Source organism: Salmo salar, chromosome ssa13 (genome assembly GCF_905237065.1).
Source record: "Salmo salar chromosome ssa13, Ssal_v3.1, whole genome shotgun sequence".
NCBI lineage: Eukaryota > Metazoa > Chordata > Actinopteri > Salmoniformes > Salmonidae > Salmo > Salmo salar.
Genome location: NC_059454.1, coordinates 48839121 through 48861860, shown reverse-complemented (window position 1 = coordinate 48861860; position 22740 = coordinate 48839121). Strand labels below are relative to the sequence as shown.

Sequence of the window (22740 nt, the reverse complement as noted above, 5' to 3'; positions counted from 1 at the left end):
TGCATTCACTACTGTAAGTCGCTCTGGATAAGAGCGTCTGCTAAATGACTAAAATGTAAAATGTAATGTTTATGACCGCGTCATACCGTGTAATGACACTGGGTGTCAAGTAAACTGTTACCGTATTTAAATACTCAGTGTGACATGGGACAGCAGCGTTGGCTGTGTGTGTGTGTGTGTGTGTGTGTGTGTGTGTGTGTGTGTGTGTGTGTGTGTGTGTGTGTGTGTGTGTTCTAACTGAGAGAAGGAACATTGCGCTGTTTCCTTGTCGCCGGGCTCATTGTCATAATGTCTTTATTTTTTTTTTAGGTTTTCGCCACGTGTATTTGGAAGGTATGGAGGAGGCTTCCATCTTTGTTCATGTGTCTGTACATGACATCACTGGTAAGGTAGGTACTAAGGGAGGTACTAGGCCTTTTGTTTTCGAAATGAGGGTTTGTCCTTAATATTGGAAAACATGAACTGTTCTTCTCTTAATAATTTAACATCGGGCTTCTAAATATGATTCCTGTCAGAACACTATTTAGCTCCAAAATACTTTTCAACACAATATTTTACATAGAATTGAAATTACTTTCCCCCTTAGTCATCAATCGATGGGGATTATTAAAGGGAAAAATATGTTGGAATTCAAAATCTCCATTATTATGCAGATGAAAAATTGAGTGCCAAAGCTGGAAATAAATATAATAATAAAATGTTTTATTAAATTAGGAACTCTTGCTAATTGCCCCGGTTGCAGCTCAATCAATAAGAATTAATCTGAGAGATAGCTAATTAAGTAATTAAGGCATTAAAGTGTCATTAGCAGCAGCCAACCGTGGCCCAGACAGCCTACCAGTGTGATCTGTGCGTTGCAGTTGAGTGGCAGCTGCTGCGGACGCCACTGTTCTGACAATTGGGATGTTGAAATGGGGACACGTATAGTAGAATTGTCTCAATGGTGTTTATTTTATTGTTTTTAAGACAGATTATACTCTTCCTGTATCCATGCAGAGATATGCAATTGTATTTCTTATATTCTATATTTTGTATTTTTTCATTAATCAGTCAAGACACTCTGAGTTGATTTTTGATCAATTGAACAGCTTGGAACGGTCTTGGAAATGTTGTGACATCTTGTACTAAACCAGAACATTATCAGAATCTGTTAAAAAGGATGGGATTCATTAAATAGGTATTGGAAATTGTAAGCATATGGTACTTCAGTTTGCTGTTACCCTGAGTTAGTTATCAGGAGTCAGTCAACACATGTTGGATCAAATGAAACAATTTACTATCAACAGGAGAACAGTATTTTCCATAGTTTGGCTATGTCCTACTGTCATTCTTTCTTTATTTCTATACTGCATTTTGTCTTCCGTCATACTTGAAATTACCACACTGTTGTTCATATCTCTTCCTGTTTCTAGATCTTCTCTGTCAACTGTGACTGTATGTGCATCTGCTGTACTCTCCCTTCCCCCTCCCTCTCGCTCCCTCCCTTTGTCTCCTTGTCTCTGAACTCTCTCTCCTCTGTCTCTTTGTGATTTCAGTGGACCCCTCTTTGTCCAAATGCCGCTTTTAGAGGCAGGAAATTGTTAGGAGCCCTGAAGGCGCCACTCAGAACCCAGGTGTAGTGGGATCCAATCAGCACACTGCATGCACCACATGCCCCTCCCCTGCCACCCCAGTGATTCCGCCCCCGCAAACCAATTGCGTCCACCCGTAGAGGCCAACTCATGCTGACCATGAGTTGTGAACATGCCAGCATCCTCCATCAACCCAAAGTAGATCCAATGTCACTAACCTGTACCGGGAGGGAGGAAGGGAGGGACAGAAAGGGGGAGAGAGCCACAAAAACAGGGGACTAGGGGCCTGCTAAGTAGAGAGTGACAATGTATTTTTCTGGACAGTATTTTCCCCTTACTCAGGACATTCTCAGTTTGATGCACTGCAGGGGTATACAGTTCCTGCTTTTTGAGGACACTGTCCCCTGTGTTGGCTTGTTTTAGTCCTGACCTTGTCATCATATTACGTAGAGGTGGGAAAACAGTTCCCATGTATGGCGAAAGGAAAGGGTACCCAATCACCACTGTGTAAAGCAGAGCGCTTTCCCCTTGCGTTTGAATGCACTGCTAACAGGTGCAATCTATTTCCACTAGAATTACTACCTTAATGCTAGTCATGAGACTCTGGATGTTGCTAAACAACCAGCTAACAAATGTAAAAACGGTTGGAGGAAAGTGGCAAGGAAACATTCCCTAGATAAGAACCCTTGACAGGAACCAGTCTCCGATTTCAAATGTGTTCTGGATAATGTCTGCCATCGGTGTGTGTTCAGTCTGCCATCACCTTTCTGTCCATAACATGTAGACAAAATGTATCAGGCCCTTGGCGTTCATGGTATTGTGATTTTTACTTTAGTCGATCTGCATCATGTGTACTGTAATGCCTGGGCACTCAGTCAGTCTGGATGTAATTCCACTTGGATCTACTTCATGGTTTATGAAATGACATTGGGTTGTTGCACAACCTGCTGAAAGGCAAGCATTTTTCAATGAACACACATCCACACACAGTGCAAGGAGTGTAACAGCAGATAACCCAGTGTCATTTAGATCAGTGGCCGTCAAATTGTGTCATCACCGTCATGTCCCCCTGTCAGGGTGTTCATGGATCAATCACACTGTCCCCCATTGTCACTTTCATCGTAACCTCTCACCCCCACACTGTACATGTGGACACAGCATGTGTCCGTCCGCACACTACTGTGCGTGTTTGTGAAGTGAGCATAACGTCACATTACAGTGGTTACCATAGTTTATGTTGTTGTTTACGATGCGGTGTTAAAATGATAGGTCTTTGTATAATAAATGAATGGACTTTGGAGATGAAAGCTGATTCATTTCTGTCACCTGTTGTCTGGGTTGAGTATTAGGCCTATCTGCTTTCTCTAACTTACTAATATCATTTGTGTTCAGGGAGCTTACCAGAATTATAACCCTCATGAAAATACAGTATATACAGGGAATGTTGTTGTTTTTGTTTTGGCTCTGTACTCCAGCACTTTGGATTTGAAATGATCCAATGGTATGATATTTATGCATTTAACTTTCTCACAATTCATTCATTCATGATTATCCGTAATCATGGTAGCATCCACATTTAATGTAGAAGTGTTTAGAATCATTCTTATTTACAATTAAAGTGACTCCAAAAAGACAAAATACATTATTTACCACTCATTTGTATTGGGTACAAAGTAATCTGAAACTCAACCAAAACAAACTGCAAATGCATCAACAAAGAGTCACAAGCTTGATGTAGTCATTGCCGTGCTAGGAATATGGGGGGGACTATGTACAAAAAAGGGTTGAAATATCTAAACAGTTTACCCGATATGGATGAAAATACCCTCAAAATAAAGCTAGTCTGCGCTTTAACCCCATAGTCATTGTATAATTTCAAAGTGCTGGAGTACAGAGCCAAAACAAGAAAACGTGTCACTGCCCAAATACAGTATGCATTGTATGCATGTTTAACAATATACATGCAAATATATACGCATGGATAAAGTGATTCTTGTGGTTTTGGCAGCAGACATGTATAGTAACAGAAATTTGCCTGTATCACAAGGTGTTAAACCATCATTATGATGTGGTAGTGTGACGTTCTATCAAACAAATACTGATAGAACGTGTGGTCATCAATACATTCGGACAAGGCAAACCAACGCCGTCCAATAGTACACTGCTCAAAAAAATAAAGGGAACACTTAAACAACACAATGTAACTCCAAGTCAATCACACTTCTGTGAAATCAAACTGTCCACTTAGGAAGCAACACTGATTGACAAAACATTTTACATGCTGTTGTGCAAATGGAATAGACAACAGGCGGAAATTATAGGCAATTAGCAAGACACCCCCAATAAAGGAGTGGTTCTGCAGGTGGTGACCACAGACCACTTCTCAGTTCCTATGCTTCCTGGCTGATGTTTTGGTCACTTTTGAATGCTGGCGGTACTTTCACTCTAGTGGTAGCATGAGACGGAGTCTACAACCCCCACAAGTGGCTCAGGTAGTGCAGCTCATCCAGGATGGCACATCAATGCAAGCTGTGGCAAGAAGGTTTGCTGTGTCTGTCAGCGTAGTGTCCAGAGCATGGAGGCACTACCAGGAGACAGGCCAGTACATCAGGAGACGTGGAGGAGGCCGTAGGAGGGCAACAACCCAGCAGCAGGACCGCTACCTCCGCCTTTGTGCAAGGAGGAGCAGGAGGAGCACTGCCAGAGCCCTGCAAAATGACCTCCAGCAGGCCACAAATGTGCATGTGTCTGCTCAAATGGTCAGAAACAGACTCCATGAGGGTGGTATGAGGGCCCGACGTCCACAGGTGGGGGTTGTGCTTACAGCCCAACACCATGCAGGACGTTTGGCATTTGCCAGAGAACACCAAGATTGGCAAATTCGCCACTGGCGCCCTGTGCTCTTCACAGATGAAAGCAGGTTCACACTGAGCACATGTGACAGACGTGACAGAGTCTGGAGACGCCGTGGAGAACGTTCTGCTGCCTGCAACATCCTCCAGCATGACCGGTTTGGCGGTGGGTCAGTCATGGTGTGGGGTGGCATTTCTTTGGGGGGCCGCACAGCCCTCCATGTGCTCGCCAGAGGTAGCCTGACAGCCATTAGGTACCGAGATGAGATCCTCAGACCCCTTGTGAGACCATATGCTGGTGCGGTTGGCCCTGGGTTCCTCCTAATGCAAGACAATGCTAGACCTCGTGTGGCTGGAGTGTGTCAGCAGTTCCTGCAAGAGGAAGGCATTGATGCTATGGACTGGCCCGCCCATTCCCCAGACCTGAATCCAATTGAGCACATCTGGGACATCATGTCTCGCTCCATCCACCAACACCACGTTGCACCACAGACTGTCCAGGAGTTGGCGGATGCTTTAGTCCAGGTCTGGGAGGAGATCCCTCAGGACACCATCCGCCACCTCATCAGGAGCATGTCCAGGCGTTGTAGGGAGGTCATACAGGCATGTGGATGCCACACACACTACTGAGCCTCATTTTGACTTGTTTTAAGGACATTACATCAAAGTTGGATCAGCCTGTAGTGTGGTTTTCCACTTTAATTTTGAGTGTGACTCCAAATCCAGACCTCCATGGGTTGATAAATTGGATTTCCATTGATTCTTTTTGTGTGATTTTGTTGTCAGCACATTCAACTATGTAAAGAAAAAAGTATTTCATAAGATTATTTCATTCATTCAGATCTAGGATGTGTTATTTTAGTGTTCCCTTTATTTTTTGAGCAGTGTATATGGTTACCATAGTGGAACTTGTTCTACAGACGGGAACTATTTGTCGCGTGGTTAGGAATCCAGTGGCTACATCCGAAATGGCTTCCTATTCCCTATAATGTGCATTAGTTTTGGCCAGAGCCCATGAGGCTCCAACAAGATTGTGCACTATATAAGGAATAGGGTGCCATTTCGGACTTAGCCAGTGTTAGTGTCAATATTGTATGTTGCAGCATGTCTAACTATTAATCTACCCTCATTCAACATCTAGTAACACAAATGCAATGACACCAAAGTAATCACTTGCATTAGACTAGATATAAAGATACAGATCTTCAGTACTGTATGTTCTGGTGAATGCGAACTGTGAACCTGTTCATGTTGGTTGTTTTATTTTGTCTCGTCTCTTGTTCTCAGGGCAAGGTGGCCAGCGGCATAAAAGGGCTGTTTCACAGAAACCCAAAGCAGGCTTCTCTCGACAGCCATGTTGCTGCACAGCTCAGCCGTAAGCACCCATTCGGAGCCCACCTGCTGCGCCGCACGGCCAGCGAGCCCACTAAGGGCGAGCCCAAGGTCAAGAAGGGTTTCCCAGAGATCGCCATCGACACCAAAGACTACAGCTCGGAAGGGGCCAGCGAGGACCGAGAGTCAGAGGACAGGGATCTCAGCGCCTCATCCCAGCCCCCGCAGCTCCACCAGCGCAACGGAGACGCCAAGGACACAGCTGCTCCTGCCACGCCACGCCAAGGCAACAACGGGCACCACAGCACCAACGGGGCTTTCAACCCTGATGAGGGCAAAGGTAAGGGCTCGCCTCACTTTCTCCGATACCCCATGAGTGAGCCCCTTAAGCGGGTCAATCGGCTGCGCTGTCACGACCCCCTGAATGAGAAACCGGGAGTGTTTGCCCGCATGGCCCTCAACAGCAGTGGCAGGATGGGGGTGTCCTCCAACTGCATCAACTGTGTAATTAGCTCCAAAGAAAGCCCCGAGATGGAGAGGAAGTTCAAGGATGAGGAGAAATGGGGAGAGAGGCCTGAGAAAGCCGCCTGTTGCCCCACTCTCTCCAGACAAGTTCAACCCGAGCCAATGCCCAAACCACAGACCCTGGCCACAGCTCACCCTGATGAGCCCCAAGCCCAGACCAAGCCCAAAGTTGAGGCACTGCCCCTACTTCAGCCCCAGGCTTTCTTCCGGCCTATCCCCTTCCCCAGGTCCCGGGCCAAAGCCAGACAAACTCTGGGCACCCAACACACTGAGCCTCGTCCTGACCCCTCTGAGAGGAACGCCCGCTCCTGCAGCGTGCCCCGCAGGCGCTTCCTCACCCCTGCCCCCACCCCGGTGCCCATGCTCACCCCTGACTGCCGGAACAGCCTGCGCTGGCAGTGCATCCCGCCACCCAACTACGGCATTGCTTGTGGCCCGACTAAGGCCCCTCGCGCTACCATCACCAGCGCCGACTGCGACAGCTTGTCGCTCAGCGACCGTTGCAGCAGCTGCGAGAGCCTGTGCAGCCTTGAGCTGGCCCCTATGCTGCCCCCAAGAGAGGTCCTTGACAGCCGCAGGCGCGCCGTGGGCACCTTGCAGCGTGAGATGAACCTCCTCTTCGCTCAGAAGATGGAAGAGCTGCGCAGTAAATCGCCCATGTTCTTCGCTGGTAAGGTGGAGCAGCCATTGCAGTGCCCACTGTAGTACCCATAGAGGTCCCATAGAGGCACCTATAGCAGTCCCTTACAGCTGCCATAGTGGCCACAGTGAGCCCATTGTGTAGTGCTGATCCCCTAGTTGTAAGCCCTGTGCTGTGAGCAGTCCCCCCAGAGGACCCACCCTTTAGAGAGCCAATATCATTGGGCTTGTAGTTCCCTGGGTGTTCTATAGTCTAGAACCCAGGTCCCCTGACCAATCAAAATCTCCTTTAGTTCATTAGCACCAAAATCCCCACTAAATATCCATTGTGACTAAATTGATAGTCGAAGGCAGTGCATAATTGTACTAATGTGTAGCAAACTAGTAATGTGTTATTTTAATTATTTCTTTGTCTGACAAAAACATGCTGTGTGTCCAACAGATGAAAGAACAACTGGTAAGTGAAGGACATGTAACTAGGGCTGTAAAGGGAGGGTATATTGCTGGAGACTTTCGAAGTTTAAGAGTAAACTACCAGAATTCTGGTCACTTTGAAGGATTTGATGTAATATAGTGGCCCTTTTAAGGTACTTCACAGGTGTCTGTAATTATCTCAGACCCTCTGGCCTTATCCCATGTAAAATATATACTGAAAAAATATATAAATAGAACATGTAAAGTGTTGGTCCCATGTTTCATGAGCTGAAATAAAAGATCCCAGAAATGTTCTATACGCACAACAAGCTTATTTCTCTCAAATTTTGTGCAAAAATGGGTTTACATCCCTGTTAGTGAGCATTTCTCCTTTGCCAAGATAATCCATCCACCTGACAGGTGTGGCATATGAAGAAGCTAATTACACAGCATGATCATTATACAGGTGCATCTTGTGCTGGAGACATTAAAAGGCTGTAAAATGTGTAGTTTTGTCACACAACAGAATGGCACAGCTGTCTCAAGTTTTGAGGGAGTGTGCAATTAGCATGCTGACTGCAGGAATGTCCACCAGACCACGTGTAACCTTGCCAGCCCAGGACCTCCACATCCGGCTTCTTCACCTGCGGGACCATCTGACACCAGCCACCCGGACAGCTGATGAAACTGTGGGTTTGCACAACTGAAGAATTTCTGCACAAACTGTCAGAAACCGTCTCAGGGATGCTCATCTGCGTGCTCGTCGTCTTGACCTGACTGTACCGGGCAGATGGCGTCGTGTGGGTGATCGGTTTGCTGATGTCGACATTGCGAACAGGGTGCCCTATGGTGGTGGTGGGGGTTATTGTATGGACAAGCATAAGCTACGGACAACGAACACAATTGCATTTTATATATTGCAATTTGAATGCACAGAGATATCCTGATGCCCATTGTTGTGCCATTCATCCGCCACCATCACCTCATGTTTCAGCATGATAATGCACGGCCCCATGTCGCAAGGATCTGTACACAATTCCTGGAAGCTGAAAATGTCCAAGTTTTTCCATGGCCTGCATACTCACCAGACATGTCACTCATTGAGCATGTTTGGGATGCTCTGGTTCAACCTGTATAACAGTGTGTTCCCGCCAATATCCAGAAACTTCGCACAGCCATTGAAGAAGACTGGGACAACATTTCACAGACCACAATCAACAGCCTGATCAACTGTATGCAAAGGATATATGTTGCGTTGCATGAGACAAATGGATACTGACCGGTTTTCTGATCCACGCTCTATCTTTTCTTTAAGGTAACTGTGACCAACAAATGCATATATGTATTCTCAGTCATGTGAAAACCATAAATTAGGTCCTAATGAATTTATTTCATTTCACTGATTTCCTTACAGTGAGGGAAAAAAGTATTTGATCCCCTGCTGATTTTGTACGTTTGCCCACTGACAAAGAAATGATCAGTCTATCATTTTAATGGTAGGTTTATTTGAACAGTGAGAGACAGAATAACAACAAAAAATCCAGAAAAACGCATGTCAAAAATGTTATAAATTGATTTGCATTTTAATGAGGGAAATAAGTATTTGACCCCTCTGTAAAACATGACTTAGTACTTGGTGGCAAAACCCTTGTTGGCAATCACAAAGGTCAGACGTTTCTTGTAGTTGGCCACTAGGTTTGCACACATCTCAGGAGGGATTTTGTCCCACTCCTCTTTGCAGATCTTCTCCAAGTCATTAAGGTTTCGAGGCTGACGTTTGGCAACTCGAACCTTCAGCTCCCTCCACAGATTTTCTATGGGATTAAGGTCTGGAGACTGGCTAGGCCACTCCAGGACCTTAATGTGCTTCTTGTTGAGCCACTCCTTTGTTGCCTTGGCCGTGTGTTTTGGGTCATTGTCATGCTGGAATACCCATCCACGACCCATTTTCAATGCCCTGGCTGAGGGAAGGAGGTTCTCCAACTATTGAAAAAAGTCAATAGTTGGAAGAGTTAATTGAAAATAATGCCGTTGTTGATTGGATGGCTTTTCATTAATTAGGCTATTTTCTCTTGAACTATGGTCTATCTACCAGAAAGTCATGGACAATATGTATAAAAATATATAAAAATATATAATATATATAAAAAAATGAATACTATATCTGAATATTTTTTGTTGTTTGATATTTAAGTATAAATAACCAAAGTTCCGAATAATTAACAAAAAATATATGGCAAATTATCAACTATCAACTTTAGTAAATTAAAACAGAGCTCAATTCACCATCATTCTATGGAATGTAGACCACCTTGTTGGACTACAGAAAGGCCCCATATCACTATTGAACTCAAACCTCCTTGGTAACACTGAACAGAAAACTTCCCCCAGCAATGAAAGAGCCAAACCATTATATGATTTGACCTTGAGGAGCCCTTCACCCCTTGACCCCCGGTTCACAACATGATAAACACCAGCTGTCCTCTCTCCCCTGCTTAGCATCTCCCACTCACTGCATTACATCAGAGGAAATCACGAGTTGTTCCTTTTGGGGAAAAGAGAGGTGGGGTAGGGTTTATGTTTATCCCTTTGGGTCTCAGATTTATGTTGCAATGAAGGATGTTTGCCATACATTTAACACAACATTCTATTACTCCTCAGAGAATATATCATGTTTTTCTCTTCGACCGTAAAACCCTGCTTGAGCAGGATTTTTATATATATATATATATATATATATATATATATATATATATATATATATATATTTAATATTTAATATTTATATATTTTATCAGGATCCCCATTAGCTGTTGTGAAATCAGCAGCTACTCTTCCTGGGGTCCACACTTACCAATGGCTCTGTTGTGTTATGGTGTGCTCTATGTTCACAACACAGTATAATATATCAGTGGACTATCTAGTGTAGACATGGTTTTAAATAGTTAAGAAACGTGATATTGTGAAGTTGATAGTTTGTCCTTAGAAATGAGTATTCAACTCATCTGTGCATTTGGTACAACTGTACTGTGCATTCGGAAAGTATTTAGACCCCTTGACTTTTTCCACATTTTGTTACGTTACAGCCTTATTCTAAAATGTATTAAATAAGTGTTTCCTCATCAAGCTACACACCATACCATATAATGACAAAGCAAAAACTGGTTTTTAGATTTTTTTTGCAAATTTTATATGAATAAAAAACCGATACCTTATTTACATAAGTATTCAAACCCTTTGCTATGAGATTTGAAATTGAGCTCAGGTTCATCCTGTTTCCATTGAGCATCCTTGAGATGTTTCTACAACTTGGAGTCTACCTGTGGTAAATTCAATTGATTGGACATGATTTGGAAAGGCACACACCTGTCTATATAAGGTCCCACAGTTGACAGTGCATGTCAGAGCAAAAACCAAGCCTTGAGGTCTAAGGCATTGTATGTAGAGCTCTGAGACACGATTGTGTCGATGCACAGATCTGGGGAAGGGCACCAAAAAATCTCTGCAGCATTGAAGGTCCCCAACAACACAGTGGCCTCCATCATTCTAAATGGAAGAAGTTTGGAACAAACAAAGACTCTTTCTGGAGCTGGCCGCCCGGCCAAACTGAGTAATCAGGGGAGAAGGGCCTTGGTCAGAGAGGTGACCAAGAACCCGATGGTCACTCTGACATAGCTCCAGAGTTCCTCTGTGGAAATGGGAGAACCTTCCAGAAGGACAACCATCTCTGCAGCACATAACCTGGCACCATCCCTACGGTGAAGCATGGTGGTGGCAGCATCATGCTGTGGGGATGTTTTTCAGCGGCAGGGACTGGTAGACTAGTCAGGATCGAGGGAAAGATGAAAGGAGCAAAGTACAGAGAGATCCTTGATGAAAACCTGCTCCAGAGCGCTCAGGACCTCAGAATGGGGTTAAGGTTCACCTTCCAACAGGACAACGATCCTAAGCACACAGCCAAGACAACGCAGGAGTGGCTTCGGGACACGTCTCTTAAGATCCCTGAGTGGCCCAGCTAGAGCCTGGACATGAACCCGATCTGACATTTCTGGAGAGACCTGAAAATAGCTGTGCAGCGACACTCCCCATCCAACCTGACAGAGCTTGAGAAGATCTGCAAAGAAGAATCGGAGAAACTCCCCAAATACAGTTGTGCCAAGCTTGTAGCGTCATACCCAAGAAGACTCGAGGCTGTAATCACTGCCAAAGGTGCTTCAACAAAGTACTGAGTAAAGGGTCTGAATACCTATGTAAATGCAATATTTCAGTTATTCATTTTTTTTGCAAAACAATATAAAAACCTGTTTTTGCTTGGTCATTATGGGATATTGTGTGTAGATTGATGAGGGGAAAAAACTATTTAATTAATTTTAGGCTAAGGCTGTCCACAAAATGTGGAAAAAGTCAAGGGGTGTGAATACTTTCCGAATGCACTGTATGTTGTCTTGCTTAAGCACTCTCCTCTGTACTATCCTCCCTCTTATTTCCTATTTTCCTCCAGTTGTGCTAAACCTATTTTTTTCCTTCTTGCACGCTCTCTCTGTTCCTAGTGCAGAATTGAGGGGATGACCAAAGCCAGGTAAAGACAACCCTTGAATGTCTGCACGCTCACCCACTTTTTTCTACTCACTCACTGTGCCTTGCCTGTCTTCATTATCCTCCTTCACTCCCTTCACTCCCTCCCTCCCTTCACTCACTCACTCACTCACTCACTCACTCACTCACTCACTCACTCACTCACTCACTCACTCACTCACTCACTCACTCACTCACTCACTCACTCACTCACTCACTCACTCACACTGCCCCGTTAGCACCGTGTCGTGTTTAAGGTCAGGGTCGTATTCACTAAGCACCAAACAGACTGCTGGGTGGGGGGCTTATGCACTAATGAATATGACTCAGGGCAGGGTAGTCAGTCCCAGATAGCTTTAAAGGACTAGTTCGCTATTTTACAATTTGATGTTAGATGGTTACATACTGTGAAAGTAGTCTATGGGCTAGGAGAAACTGTAATCCATGGTTGAGTTTTCTTTGAACAGCCATTACAAAGTTCAGCTAACTTTAGCCACCGCTAGCTAAAAATCTATGGAAGTGATGGGGGCATGTGAGCATGTTGTGTTTGTTATTGGCCAAATCACCTTTAAGTAACATTACACCAAATATGGAGTTTATTTTAACGTTTTTTTATATGCTCACGTGCCCTTTCATTTCCATTGATCTGTAGCTAGCGATGGCTAAAGTTAGCTGAAGTTTGTAATGGCTGTACCATGGATTACAGTTTTTCCTGGCCCATAGACTACTTTCAGGGCGAGGAACCATCTAACATCAAGCTGTAAAATAGTAAACTACTCCTTTAATGCAATTACATTTCATCAACAGGTTGAGATATGTACATAGATTTCAGGAGAACGACTTGGGAGTATTTAACTGTGTTTGGTGCATATGGATGTGGACACATGGAGTCTCACTGTATGAATGATCATCCTAATCACCACTACCCTGCTGGCAATTCCCATTCCATCGTTGCCATATTGTTCTTTTTTCAGGTCAAAACCATCCTGGTCATCAGTGTATGCACGCAATTCATCATGTTGGATATTGATCATTTAGGCATCTATCCATCAATCTTATGCATATGTTGAATGGCAGTTATGTTTAGTGTGAAGCATTATATTTAAGCAATAAGGCTTGAGGAGGTGTGGTATATTGGCCAATGATTAACTGGGTGGTTTGAGCCCAGACAGCTGATTTGGCTGTATGACTACAATTTTTTTTACTGTTGTAATTAATTTGGTAACCAGTTTCTAATAGCAATAAGGTACCTAGGGGTTTGTGGTATATGGCCAATATAACACGTCTAACGGCTGTTCTTACCCTTAGCAGTGGTATATTGGCAATATACCACAAACGCCAAGGTGCCTTACTGCTTTTAGAAACCGGTTATCAATATAAAGGTAAACAGGTAGATTGTGTCATACCCGTGGCACATTGTCTAATATACCATGGCTTTCAGCCAATCAGCATCCAGATGCCAAACCACCCAGTTTATAATCTTGTGTATGGGTAAGAAAAAAATACACTTGTGTCCTATTTTTCCCAAAATTTCAGCACACTTATCTTCCAGCATATGCCAGGTAGACATATATACTACTCACACACTTGCATATTTGTATTGCATATTTGAAATATTTACCTGAATTCCTTACCACCCCACTAAATTTGTCACTACCAAAACATAGTAGTGATCATTTTGATTAACCTTCTATTACAGATAGATTTTTATTTTTTACCCGTACAGTAGAGCAGAGTACAGTACAGTACAGTAGACCAATACCACAAAATCAAGAGTCCATGGGCCCCTTCAATTGTAAGAAACTCAAGTAGAGTAAGCTTGAGTACAGTAGAGTACAGTACAGTAGAGCACATTACAGTACAGTATAGCACATTGTAGACATCTATGTTTTGGCCAAATAGATTTCAATGTTTGTGCTCTTGGAGGGTGGGAGCCCCCCTGCTGGCGATGCATCTCAATACTCTACACTTTTTCCTGAAATGTGCACTTATCTACTACTCACATGGTGGTCGGCTGTAACTCAGTTGATAGAGCATGGCACATGCAACGTTAAAATGGAGATAGCCTCAATGGCACTGCATGTGCTTTCACAGATGCCATAATGGCACGGATACAACGATGAGACCTCTATATATCTCTATAGTGTCAATTGTTTCGGTTGTGAACGTTTCGGTTTGGCGATTTTAACTTATTTGTGACTTTAAAGAATCACCATAGCTAACATATGGCTGGATAGCTTTCATTTTGACAGATGTACATCCCAGCAAACATATATGTCAGCCATAAAACTATACTTTACATATTTCGTGAAACATTAGATGTTTAGATTTACCAACTTTTCTCACTCATTTTCTCACAATGGGGCCATGCTGGTGAGGGGTGCAATCCCATCACTTGGTGATATTTGTAGGGGTGTGGCTTTAGGCACATTCATTCCACAGTCTTTTAATGTGTGTGTTTTGGTAGTGACATCAAAAGGTGGGATAGTAAAAAAAAATGTTTAGGGTGTTTAAAAATAAACTGCTAATTAGATCAATATCTTTCAATGTAATAATATAACTCAAGATGTTATATTAAAATAATAGTGTTTTCTTAATTTTTACTAATTTCGACATTGTAGAATAATAGTGAAGACATCAAAATTATTAAATAACACATATGGAATCATGTAGTAACCAAAAAAGTGTTAAACAAATCAAAATATATTTTAGATTCTTCAAAGTAGCCACCCTTTGCCTTGATGACAGCTTTGCACACTCTTGGCATTCTCTCAACCAGCTTCATGAGGAATGCTTTTTCAACAGTCTTGAAGGAGTTCCCACATATGCGGAGCACTTGTTTGCTGCTTTTCCTTCACTCTGCGGTCCAACTCATCCCAAACCATCTCAATTGGGTTGAGGTTGGGTGATTGTGGAGGCCAGGTCATCTGATGCAGCACTCCATCACTCTCCTTCTTGGTCAAATAACCTTTACACAGCCTGGAGGTGTGTTGGGTCATTGTCCTGTTGAAAAACAAATGATAGTCCCACTAAGCGCAAACCAGATGAGATGGCGCATCGCTGCAGAATGCTGTGGTAGCCATGCTGGTTAAGTATGCCTTGAATTCTAAATAAATCACTGACAGTGTCACCAGAAAAGCACCATCACACCTCCTCCTTCATGGTGGGAACCACACATGCGGAGAGCATCCGTTCACCTACTCTGCGTCTCACAAAGACACGGCGGTTGGAACCAAAAATCTCAAATTTGGACTCATCAGACCAAAGGACAGATTTCCACCGGTCTAATGTCCATTGCTCGTGTTTCTTGGCCCAAGCAAGTCTCTTCTTTTTATTGGTGTCCTTTAGTAGTGGTTTTCTTTGCAGGAATTCGACCATGAAGGCCTGATTCACGCAGTCTCCTCTGAACAGTTGATGTTGAGATGTGTTTGTTACTTGATCTCTGTGAAGCATTTATCTGGGCTGCAATCTGAGGCTGGTAACTCTAATGAACTTATCCTCTGGGTCTTCCTTTCCTGTGGCGGTCCTCATGAGAGCCAGTTTCATCATAGCGCTTGATGGTTTTTGCCACTGCACTTGAAGAAACTTTCAAAGTTCTTGACATTTTCCAGATTGACTGATCTTCATTTCTTAAAGTAATGATGAACTGTCGTTTCTCTTTGCTTATTTGAGCTGTTCTTGCCATAATATGGACTTGGTCTTTTACCAAATAGGGCTATCTTCTGTATACCACCCCTACCTTGTCACAACACAACTGATTGGCTCAAATGCATTAAGAAGGAAAGAAATTCACACCTGTTAATTGGCACACCTTAATTGAAATGCATTCCAGGTGACTACCTCATGAAGCTGGTTGAGAGAATGCCAAGAGTGTGCAAAGCTGTCATCAAGGCAAAGAGTGGCTACTTTGAAGAATCTCAAATATAAAATATATTTTAATTTGTTTAACACTTGTTTGGTTACCAAATGATTCCATATGTGTTATTTGATAGTGTTGATGTCTTAACTATTATTCTACAATGTAGAAAATAAAGAAAAACCCTGGAATGAGTAGGTGTGTCTAAACTTTTGACTGGTACTGTAACTGTCATAAGTTTGGAGACCTAACTGTTTTTTTTCTAAATAGTTTTTTGGGGTGGGACTGCAATTTACACCACTTCTGTAGAATCACCCATATACTGTATGCATCATATGGCTCACATAACGATACTATAGGCATGCTACTGGTAGTAACCATTTTGACAAATGTCGTCCTGTAGTTACTGATCTGATTCTTCTCTTCTCCCTCTCTAGACCATTCTACAAGGCAGAGACCAGCTCCCCCTCTTTCACTGTTCAGGCCAATCGCTGAAGAACTGGGTGACAGACATCTCACTCGCTCTGCTTCTACTACTTCTACAGCAGACCACTCATCAACACGTCACTCCCCACTTCCGCCCCTCCCTCCAGCCACAGCAATAACCACCACCACTCCATCCCCTGCTTCTAATAGTGAGTCGGACAGTCCCGTCAACGGTAGGGGGGAGGAGGGTCCCGTCAAGGGAAGGGGGGTCAGCAAAATACCCCCTGTCCTTCACAGGACCACCTCAGCACCTGTCGTACCCATCCCGGGGGAGAGACCGGACCCCAAAGACCTGACCCCCTCACAGTCCTGCAGAGACCCCCGGGTCGACAACGACACCTCGTCAATGGCGCATGCTCCAAGCCGAACGGAAGCACTGTATACTCCGACAGACCACACAAAGGACGATGCCAAGCACAAGACTGAGACAAGGGCAGAGTCTCCTGCTCTTCTCGCCGACCACTCTGTCTCCAGCCCTCAGAAAGTCCAGGTCCTGAGAACGATGTTCGGCGGCAACCCGTCACGCACGCCCGTCAGAAGGACCAAAAGCGAGGGCTACGTGCGGTCAGCGGCTGGGGGGCAGCAGCAGGCGTCTGCCGTGCCAGAGGTGTGCACCGACGCCACCCTGAATGACCGGCTGTGGAGCAAGCTGGAGCCCGAGCCGGGCAACCACCGAGACAGCGTGTCCTCGTCCTCCAGTATCTCGTCCAACGACACCGTCATTGATCTGTCCCTGCCCAACCTGGCCAGGAAGAGCCTCACCTGCCTGAACAGCGGGCCCTCCCCATCTGACAACACCTTCCAGGACCCACCCTCCTGGGTCACCAGGCCACGCTCGGCCATCACCTCTTTTGACACGCTGCGGGTCAGCAAGAGCAAGTCCAACCCCAACCTCCGGCAGGGCCACCCGGGGGAGCCAGAGGACGAGCTGCAGCCCAGACCCCTCGGAGCCCCCAGGGAGCCTCCAGTGGACTCATCCAGCAGAATTACCCAGAGGAGGCACACCTGGAGCCGCCTCTATATGGAAGGGCTGAAGCAGTCCTCCTCCCCAGCCAAGAAGCCCTCTGCAGCAGCAGCCCTTGCTGCTGCAGCCGCCAGCCCCCTGGATACCGGAGCCTCTATGTCCAAGAGCCTGGGGGACTTGACTTCGGACGACATCGCTTGCAACTTTGACAGCAAGTACCGCAGTATCAGCCGCAGCTTCATCGTCAGGCCCTCCAGGAACGATCCTCGACGAGGTCTCCAGAGGCCCCGACCACCAAGCGACCTTACAGAGCAGCTGCGGAGGCTGACGGATGTGGAGCCCCTGACGGCACGTGACTTCGCCACCCAGGCACAGCAGGAGTCCCCGGAGGAGGCTCTGGAGGAACCACCACTACGGAGAATGTCCTCTCGGAGTCAGAGCAGGGTGCGCTACATCGCCAACAGGGCCAAGGAGGCCCAGGAAAGGAAAAGGCTGCAAGGTCTCAACCAGCCCCACCTAGCTGCCGGCGCCGCTAGCATTAGCATTTTCGGAGGCGGTAGCCCTATTGAAGAGCGGGGTAACCCGGAAGGGGCGTGCTGCGTAGCCCAGAGCCCCTGCACTAGCTTGGACCTGTTAAGCCAGCTCAGCCCCCCGGGGCCGCCCCCCAACAGACAGTCCCAGACACAGTCCCAGACCTCCCCGAACTCTGACAACAATGAGGTCTTTTTCATGCTCAAGCTTTGAGAATCAGATTTGTTTTGGACCGGACCGTGAGAGACACTGAAGCAAAACTAATTTAGAATTCCATCCAGCTTTCTAGGAAGGGGAAATTGTCATTTATAAAGAAAGGGAATTCTGTATATCTTGACAGGATGCATTTTTAAATGTGTTTAATCAAGCACTGAATAATGCTACTTCTTCCAGAAACTTACAGATACAGTCACAAGCACAGTTTTACTCTGGTCAATGTTTTATTTTCACTGCTCAGTAACTCACCTATAAACTTTGAACAACTATACGCCAAGCTGGTCACAAAGGATGTGCAAGTAATTTTTCCAACAAAGTGACCACACATACACACAAATAATAGAAACAGCGGTGAGCTGTCTTTTGAAAGCATCCTTTACCAATACAGTCATTTGTTTGCACCAAATTAGGAATAGTTTTTATATGCTTGACTGTTCAGTGACTTCCACGTTTTGAGTATTCATTGTGAGTTGAGCTGATCCCAAAGTAGCAATAGACAACCATTAGTGGAGTTTTTTTTTATTCTTTTTTAATTTTTATTTAAACTTTATTTATCTAGGCATGTCAGTTAAGAACAAATTCTTATTTACAATGACGGCCTACAAGAGTCTGATTAGAAAACCTTTTTTAAACTTCAAATTGAATGATATATACTGTACTTTTAAACCTTAAGATTGAATAATAAACTGTTAACTCATTATATATCACCAGTAGCCCAGCCATGTGCAAGCAATATTTTAAAAACAGCTATTAGTGTATTATATTGCAGATAATGTAGGGATTTTCTTAAAGGTTGTTGTTTAGCCAAAGGCCCATGCAGAATCTTTACTAAAAAACAACAAAATAAGTAAAATGACAATAACAACAATATCCAAAACATGTCTTTTTAACCCAACTTTTTTTTAATTCTGTGCGTACAGTGAAGTGTGATTTGAGTGAGCTGCCCATGATTTGGCAATTTTTTTTTTACCATGTTACCCATTTTTTATTTGACTGCATGTCTTTTAAGCACAGTATCATATGTCTCTTATTTTATTATACAAAAAAAAGTTAAATGGGACCTGATATTTTGACTTTTCTTTCTGTGTTCAGGCTGTTGAATGATGTGATTGGTCACACTCATTGTAGATACTCGACCAGATAGGAGTGACCCTGTTTCCACGCACGTTTGTACTGTACCGTTTGTACTGCCATGCCAGTTCCCTGCAACCTTTTAGGAACCATCATTTTTGAAGTAAAAACCAGATGTCATTATGAACTGAATAAATATCTCTACTGTATATTACACAAGCATATTTCTTTTTTTTCCTTTTTCAGTCGCATTGGACTCTTGTTCAGACATTGGACTCTTGTCTCAATGTTCGGACCAAAGATTTATCTTGGAACAAAATGGGCAGCCAGATGAAATTATCTTTACAGAAGTTGACATGTAAAAGCACTCGGTCTTGGCACGGCAGCTCCCCTAGCTGCCCTAATTATGGACTGCCTGGCTGGGCTGTATTGACCAACCATCACCTCTCCCAACCTCATTGGCGTAGTTCACAAGACTCCCTGATGGGGAGAAATGTTGCAGAACAATGTCTCTGGCCACAATACATGCCCAGCCAAGAAAAGAAAACAGAAGAACATCCTTTCCATTACATTTGCCACCCAAGATTTTGGAAGATAAAATGTTGTGGTCACACTTTTAGTGAACTACACATTTTAAGGCTTAAAGCCCTCATAAACACCTCATAAGGCCTAGATATAGTGGCTTCAAAAGTCTTCCAGGAACTTGCCATACTTGGCAAAGCACCAGATGTAAGGGTATTTTATATAACCCTTTATGTATGACATCGCTAATAACAAATTTTGGCAAGCAGTTGTGTAGTGCTTATGAACGCTTTATGACTGCTCTATAAAGCCTGCATCATTTTGGTTCATGTGACAAAAATGGGTAATGATGATTAAAACCGGTAAGACCGTTAAAGCCTTGTTTATATTTTCACTGTACTGACCTATCAATCAATGGACAACAGTCTGCCAACAGTGTTTTTGAGTCTGGGGTTGCCAAGATGATGGCCACCTCTGGTGAAGCTGTTGGCTATAGCCAGGCCTCTTATTCTGTACTGGGAGAGGGTTCTGAAGCGCGACATGCTCCTTTTAGCGCCACAGACTGTGCCCTGCTGTCACACATACAAAAGACAGCTTCATTAGGATTCCAAGAGCATTTCGACTCCCCTCTTCAAACCCTATTTATCCAGTCGATTGGCCATGGCTCAGCCCTCCAACCAAAACCTGGAGCTCTATTGAGCCACTACTGAACTGAGGGAATGATGTTGTCACAGGAGCTTGAATGATTTCTTACCCCATCAAACTCCAGCCCTACATGACTCCAAGCTCACAATTTCTCTGGAAGAAATTGAGATTTATGGAATTAAGTAAATAACGTTTTTAAGACTGAACCCCGTATGAATTAACATTATGTTGCAGAGTTCTAGGCATTCCTCCAAAGTATACAACATTGAAAAGATGAGTTAATTGCCATGTGTTAGTCTCTTTAGTTAATTTGAACAGGGGGTGTCTTTTGCTTGAGTAACCAAATAAATATTTCTCTGATTATTGAATAGTGGAGTCAAGTCCCTCTTCGATGGTATCATGGGGATTAACTTAAAGTAACACTGCAGCCAATACAAAAATAAACAGGTTGAACCTTCATGTGGCTCAATGAACTTCTAGGACAAAATCAACTAATTATTAATATCATAGTCCCCTGTTTTTAATTATTTTTTTCTGCCTCGTGCACTAACTCTGGCCACTTCCTCAAAAGGATTGTTCTATAAACAGTTCTCTCTCTAGCACTGTTCTTTTGCCAATAAGCTCCTTTAGAGTTAGCTTCAACAATAGGACACTTGTTTTCAGTGACCACATTATTTTCCCTCAGGTTCCAACTCTCCTCCTGATGATTCCCAAAGGATTCGTCAGGGTCAAAATTCGGCTCCTCATTTCATGACTCATCCCCCTGGCTCCCAGGAACTGTATCTGTTCCGTTGGTTAGCCACAAACTTCTTTTTACATTTTATTTCTATTTTTTTGAGAGGGAAGGGGGATGATTAGTTGGGGGCTCTCTTATGTAACCTGACAAAACAAGCCTTGCCATCTTGATGTGCATCACTGTAAGCTGCTAGTGTGTTAGTCATAACGTTACATTCCCTTTCAGTCAGTCAACTTCGGTACAACATACTATGGGGAAATAGAATCATAACCCAAGCTGACCCCAATGGATACTAAATTACGCTGCTTAGAGAGCACCCTGTCGCGAGCTGGAATAGCAAAACAGACAAAAGCTGGTCAGATAAATGCTTAACCCAGGTCCGTTCAATGTACGTGTGCAAAGCTCGCCACGGACACAGGGCATGTAACCTCTGTTGCTCTTCAGAAGCAAAAGGAGGAGGCAAAAAGGGAAATGGCTCAAACGCTGAGGACCTCTAGGACGTAGCCATGACATTCGGGGCAAAGGCCGCATTTGGACGCAACCTCACCTTCGAGTCGCCCGGGGCGAACTGAGAACAGGGTGTACGGATAACGCATAGATGTCCCCAACACGTTTAGTCGAGACCAAAGCCACTAGCAAGGAGGTTTAATAACGGAGGATCTTCAGATCCACAGACTCCAGTGGTTCAAAAGGGGGCCTCATTTTCAATACGCATTTTCTCGCGATGGGTAAAGATCTATGTCGGCCCTGACAAAATTCCTCTCCCCGTCTTTTGATGCACGCCACCACTGACATATTGTCGGTTCTGACCCGCACAAGCCAGCCCAACAAAAACTGGGGGAAGCGCCTGAGCGCCAGATACACCGTTAGGAGCTCTGGGTAATTGATATGGAGTGCGTTCCGCACCAGTGTCCATAACCCACCCAAATCGAGTTGCCTTCGTACAGTGCAATCCATCCTCTGGAGGATCACCTTGCGGGATACAACTTCTGGGAGCCCCCTGACCATAGCAGAGGGTCCCATCCCTGGGCCATGGCCGGTAGGCCAGACAGACATCTGAAGCGACTGGCTTAGGCTGCGAGATGCGTCCAGGTGAGTGGCTAGAACTCAGCGCTGGAAGGGCCGCATCAACAATACGACTTCCATCACAGAGGCCAACCAGTCGTAGGTACTGGCGACAAAGCGCCTTGTAACATCATGGAACGTGGGATACCAGATGGGCATTACACATGGACCAGTGTAACATTACTGCTTCCGTCCCTCTCCTCGCCCCTACCTGGGCTCGAACCAGGGATGCTCTGCACACATCAACTGCCGCCTCCCACGAAGCATCGTTACACATCGCTCCACAAAAGTCGCGGCCCTTGCAGAGCAAGAGAAACAACTACTTCAAGGTCTCAGAGCCAGAGACGTCACCGATTGAAACGCTATAAGCGCGCACCCCGCTAACTAGCTAGCCATTTCACACGGGTTACACAAGCTTCCAACACATGTTGTTCTTCCGTGAGACTGTATATCCCGGCCCCTTAATAGGCACAGAGGGCTCCGGAAATGGTTGATGTAGTACCCTGTTTGCCATAATAAAACGTGAGGGCACTGTCGTCACAATAATTTGTTTGTGGAGCAGCTCAGACCCGTGCTAAGGCCCCTCACTCCGGGGGTGTGCACGGGGGCAGCTTCCTCATCGGAGGTGAATGCAAGTCCCGCTTTCTCCACTCCCTCCAACTCCGGGAATTGAAAATAGGAAAGGGGTTGCCATAACACCGGGGGAACGCTAGTAAGCTTCATTGACCGGAAGTTATGCA

At 44.6% G+C, this 22740-nt stretch overlaps 1 protein-coding gene across 11 annotated transcripts in view; it reads left to right on the top strand.

The window, feature by feature from the left end:
- The window catches only part of plch2a (phospholipase C, eta 2a), a 183928-nt gene extending 164682 nt beyond the window's left edge, over positions 1-19246 (top strand). For 9 of the 11 annotated variants that reach the window (XM_045693355.1, XM_045693353.1, XM_045693350.1 and 6 more), the window contains 3 exons: positions 310-389; positions 5711-6095; positions 16202-19246. In XM_045693355.1, coding sequence (XP_045549311.1) covers positions 310-389; positions 5711-6095; positions 16202-17958 — 2222 coding nt within the window. In that variant the 3' untranslated portion in view covers positions 17959-19246. Of the gene's footprint in view, positions 1-309; positions 390-5710; positions 6096-11883; positions 11913-16201 lie in introns of all 11 variants that reach the window. The other 2 variants (XM_045693359.1, XM_045693358.1) reach the window with 2 other exon arrangements.
- Positions 19247-22740: the final 3494 nt, after the last annotated feature.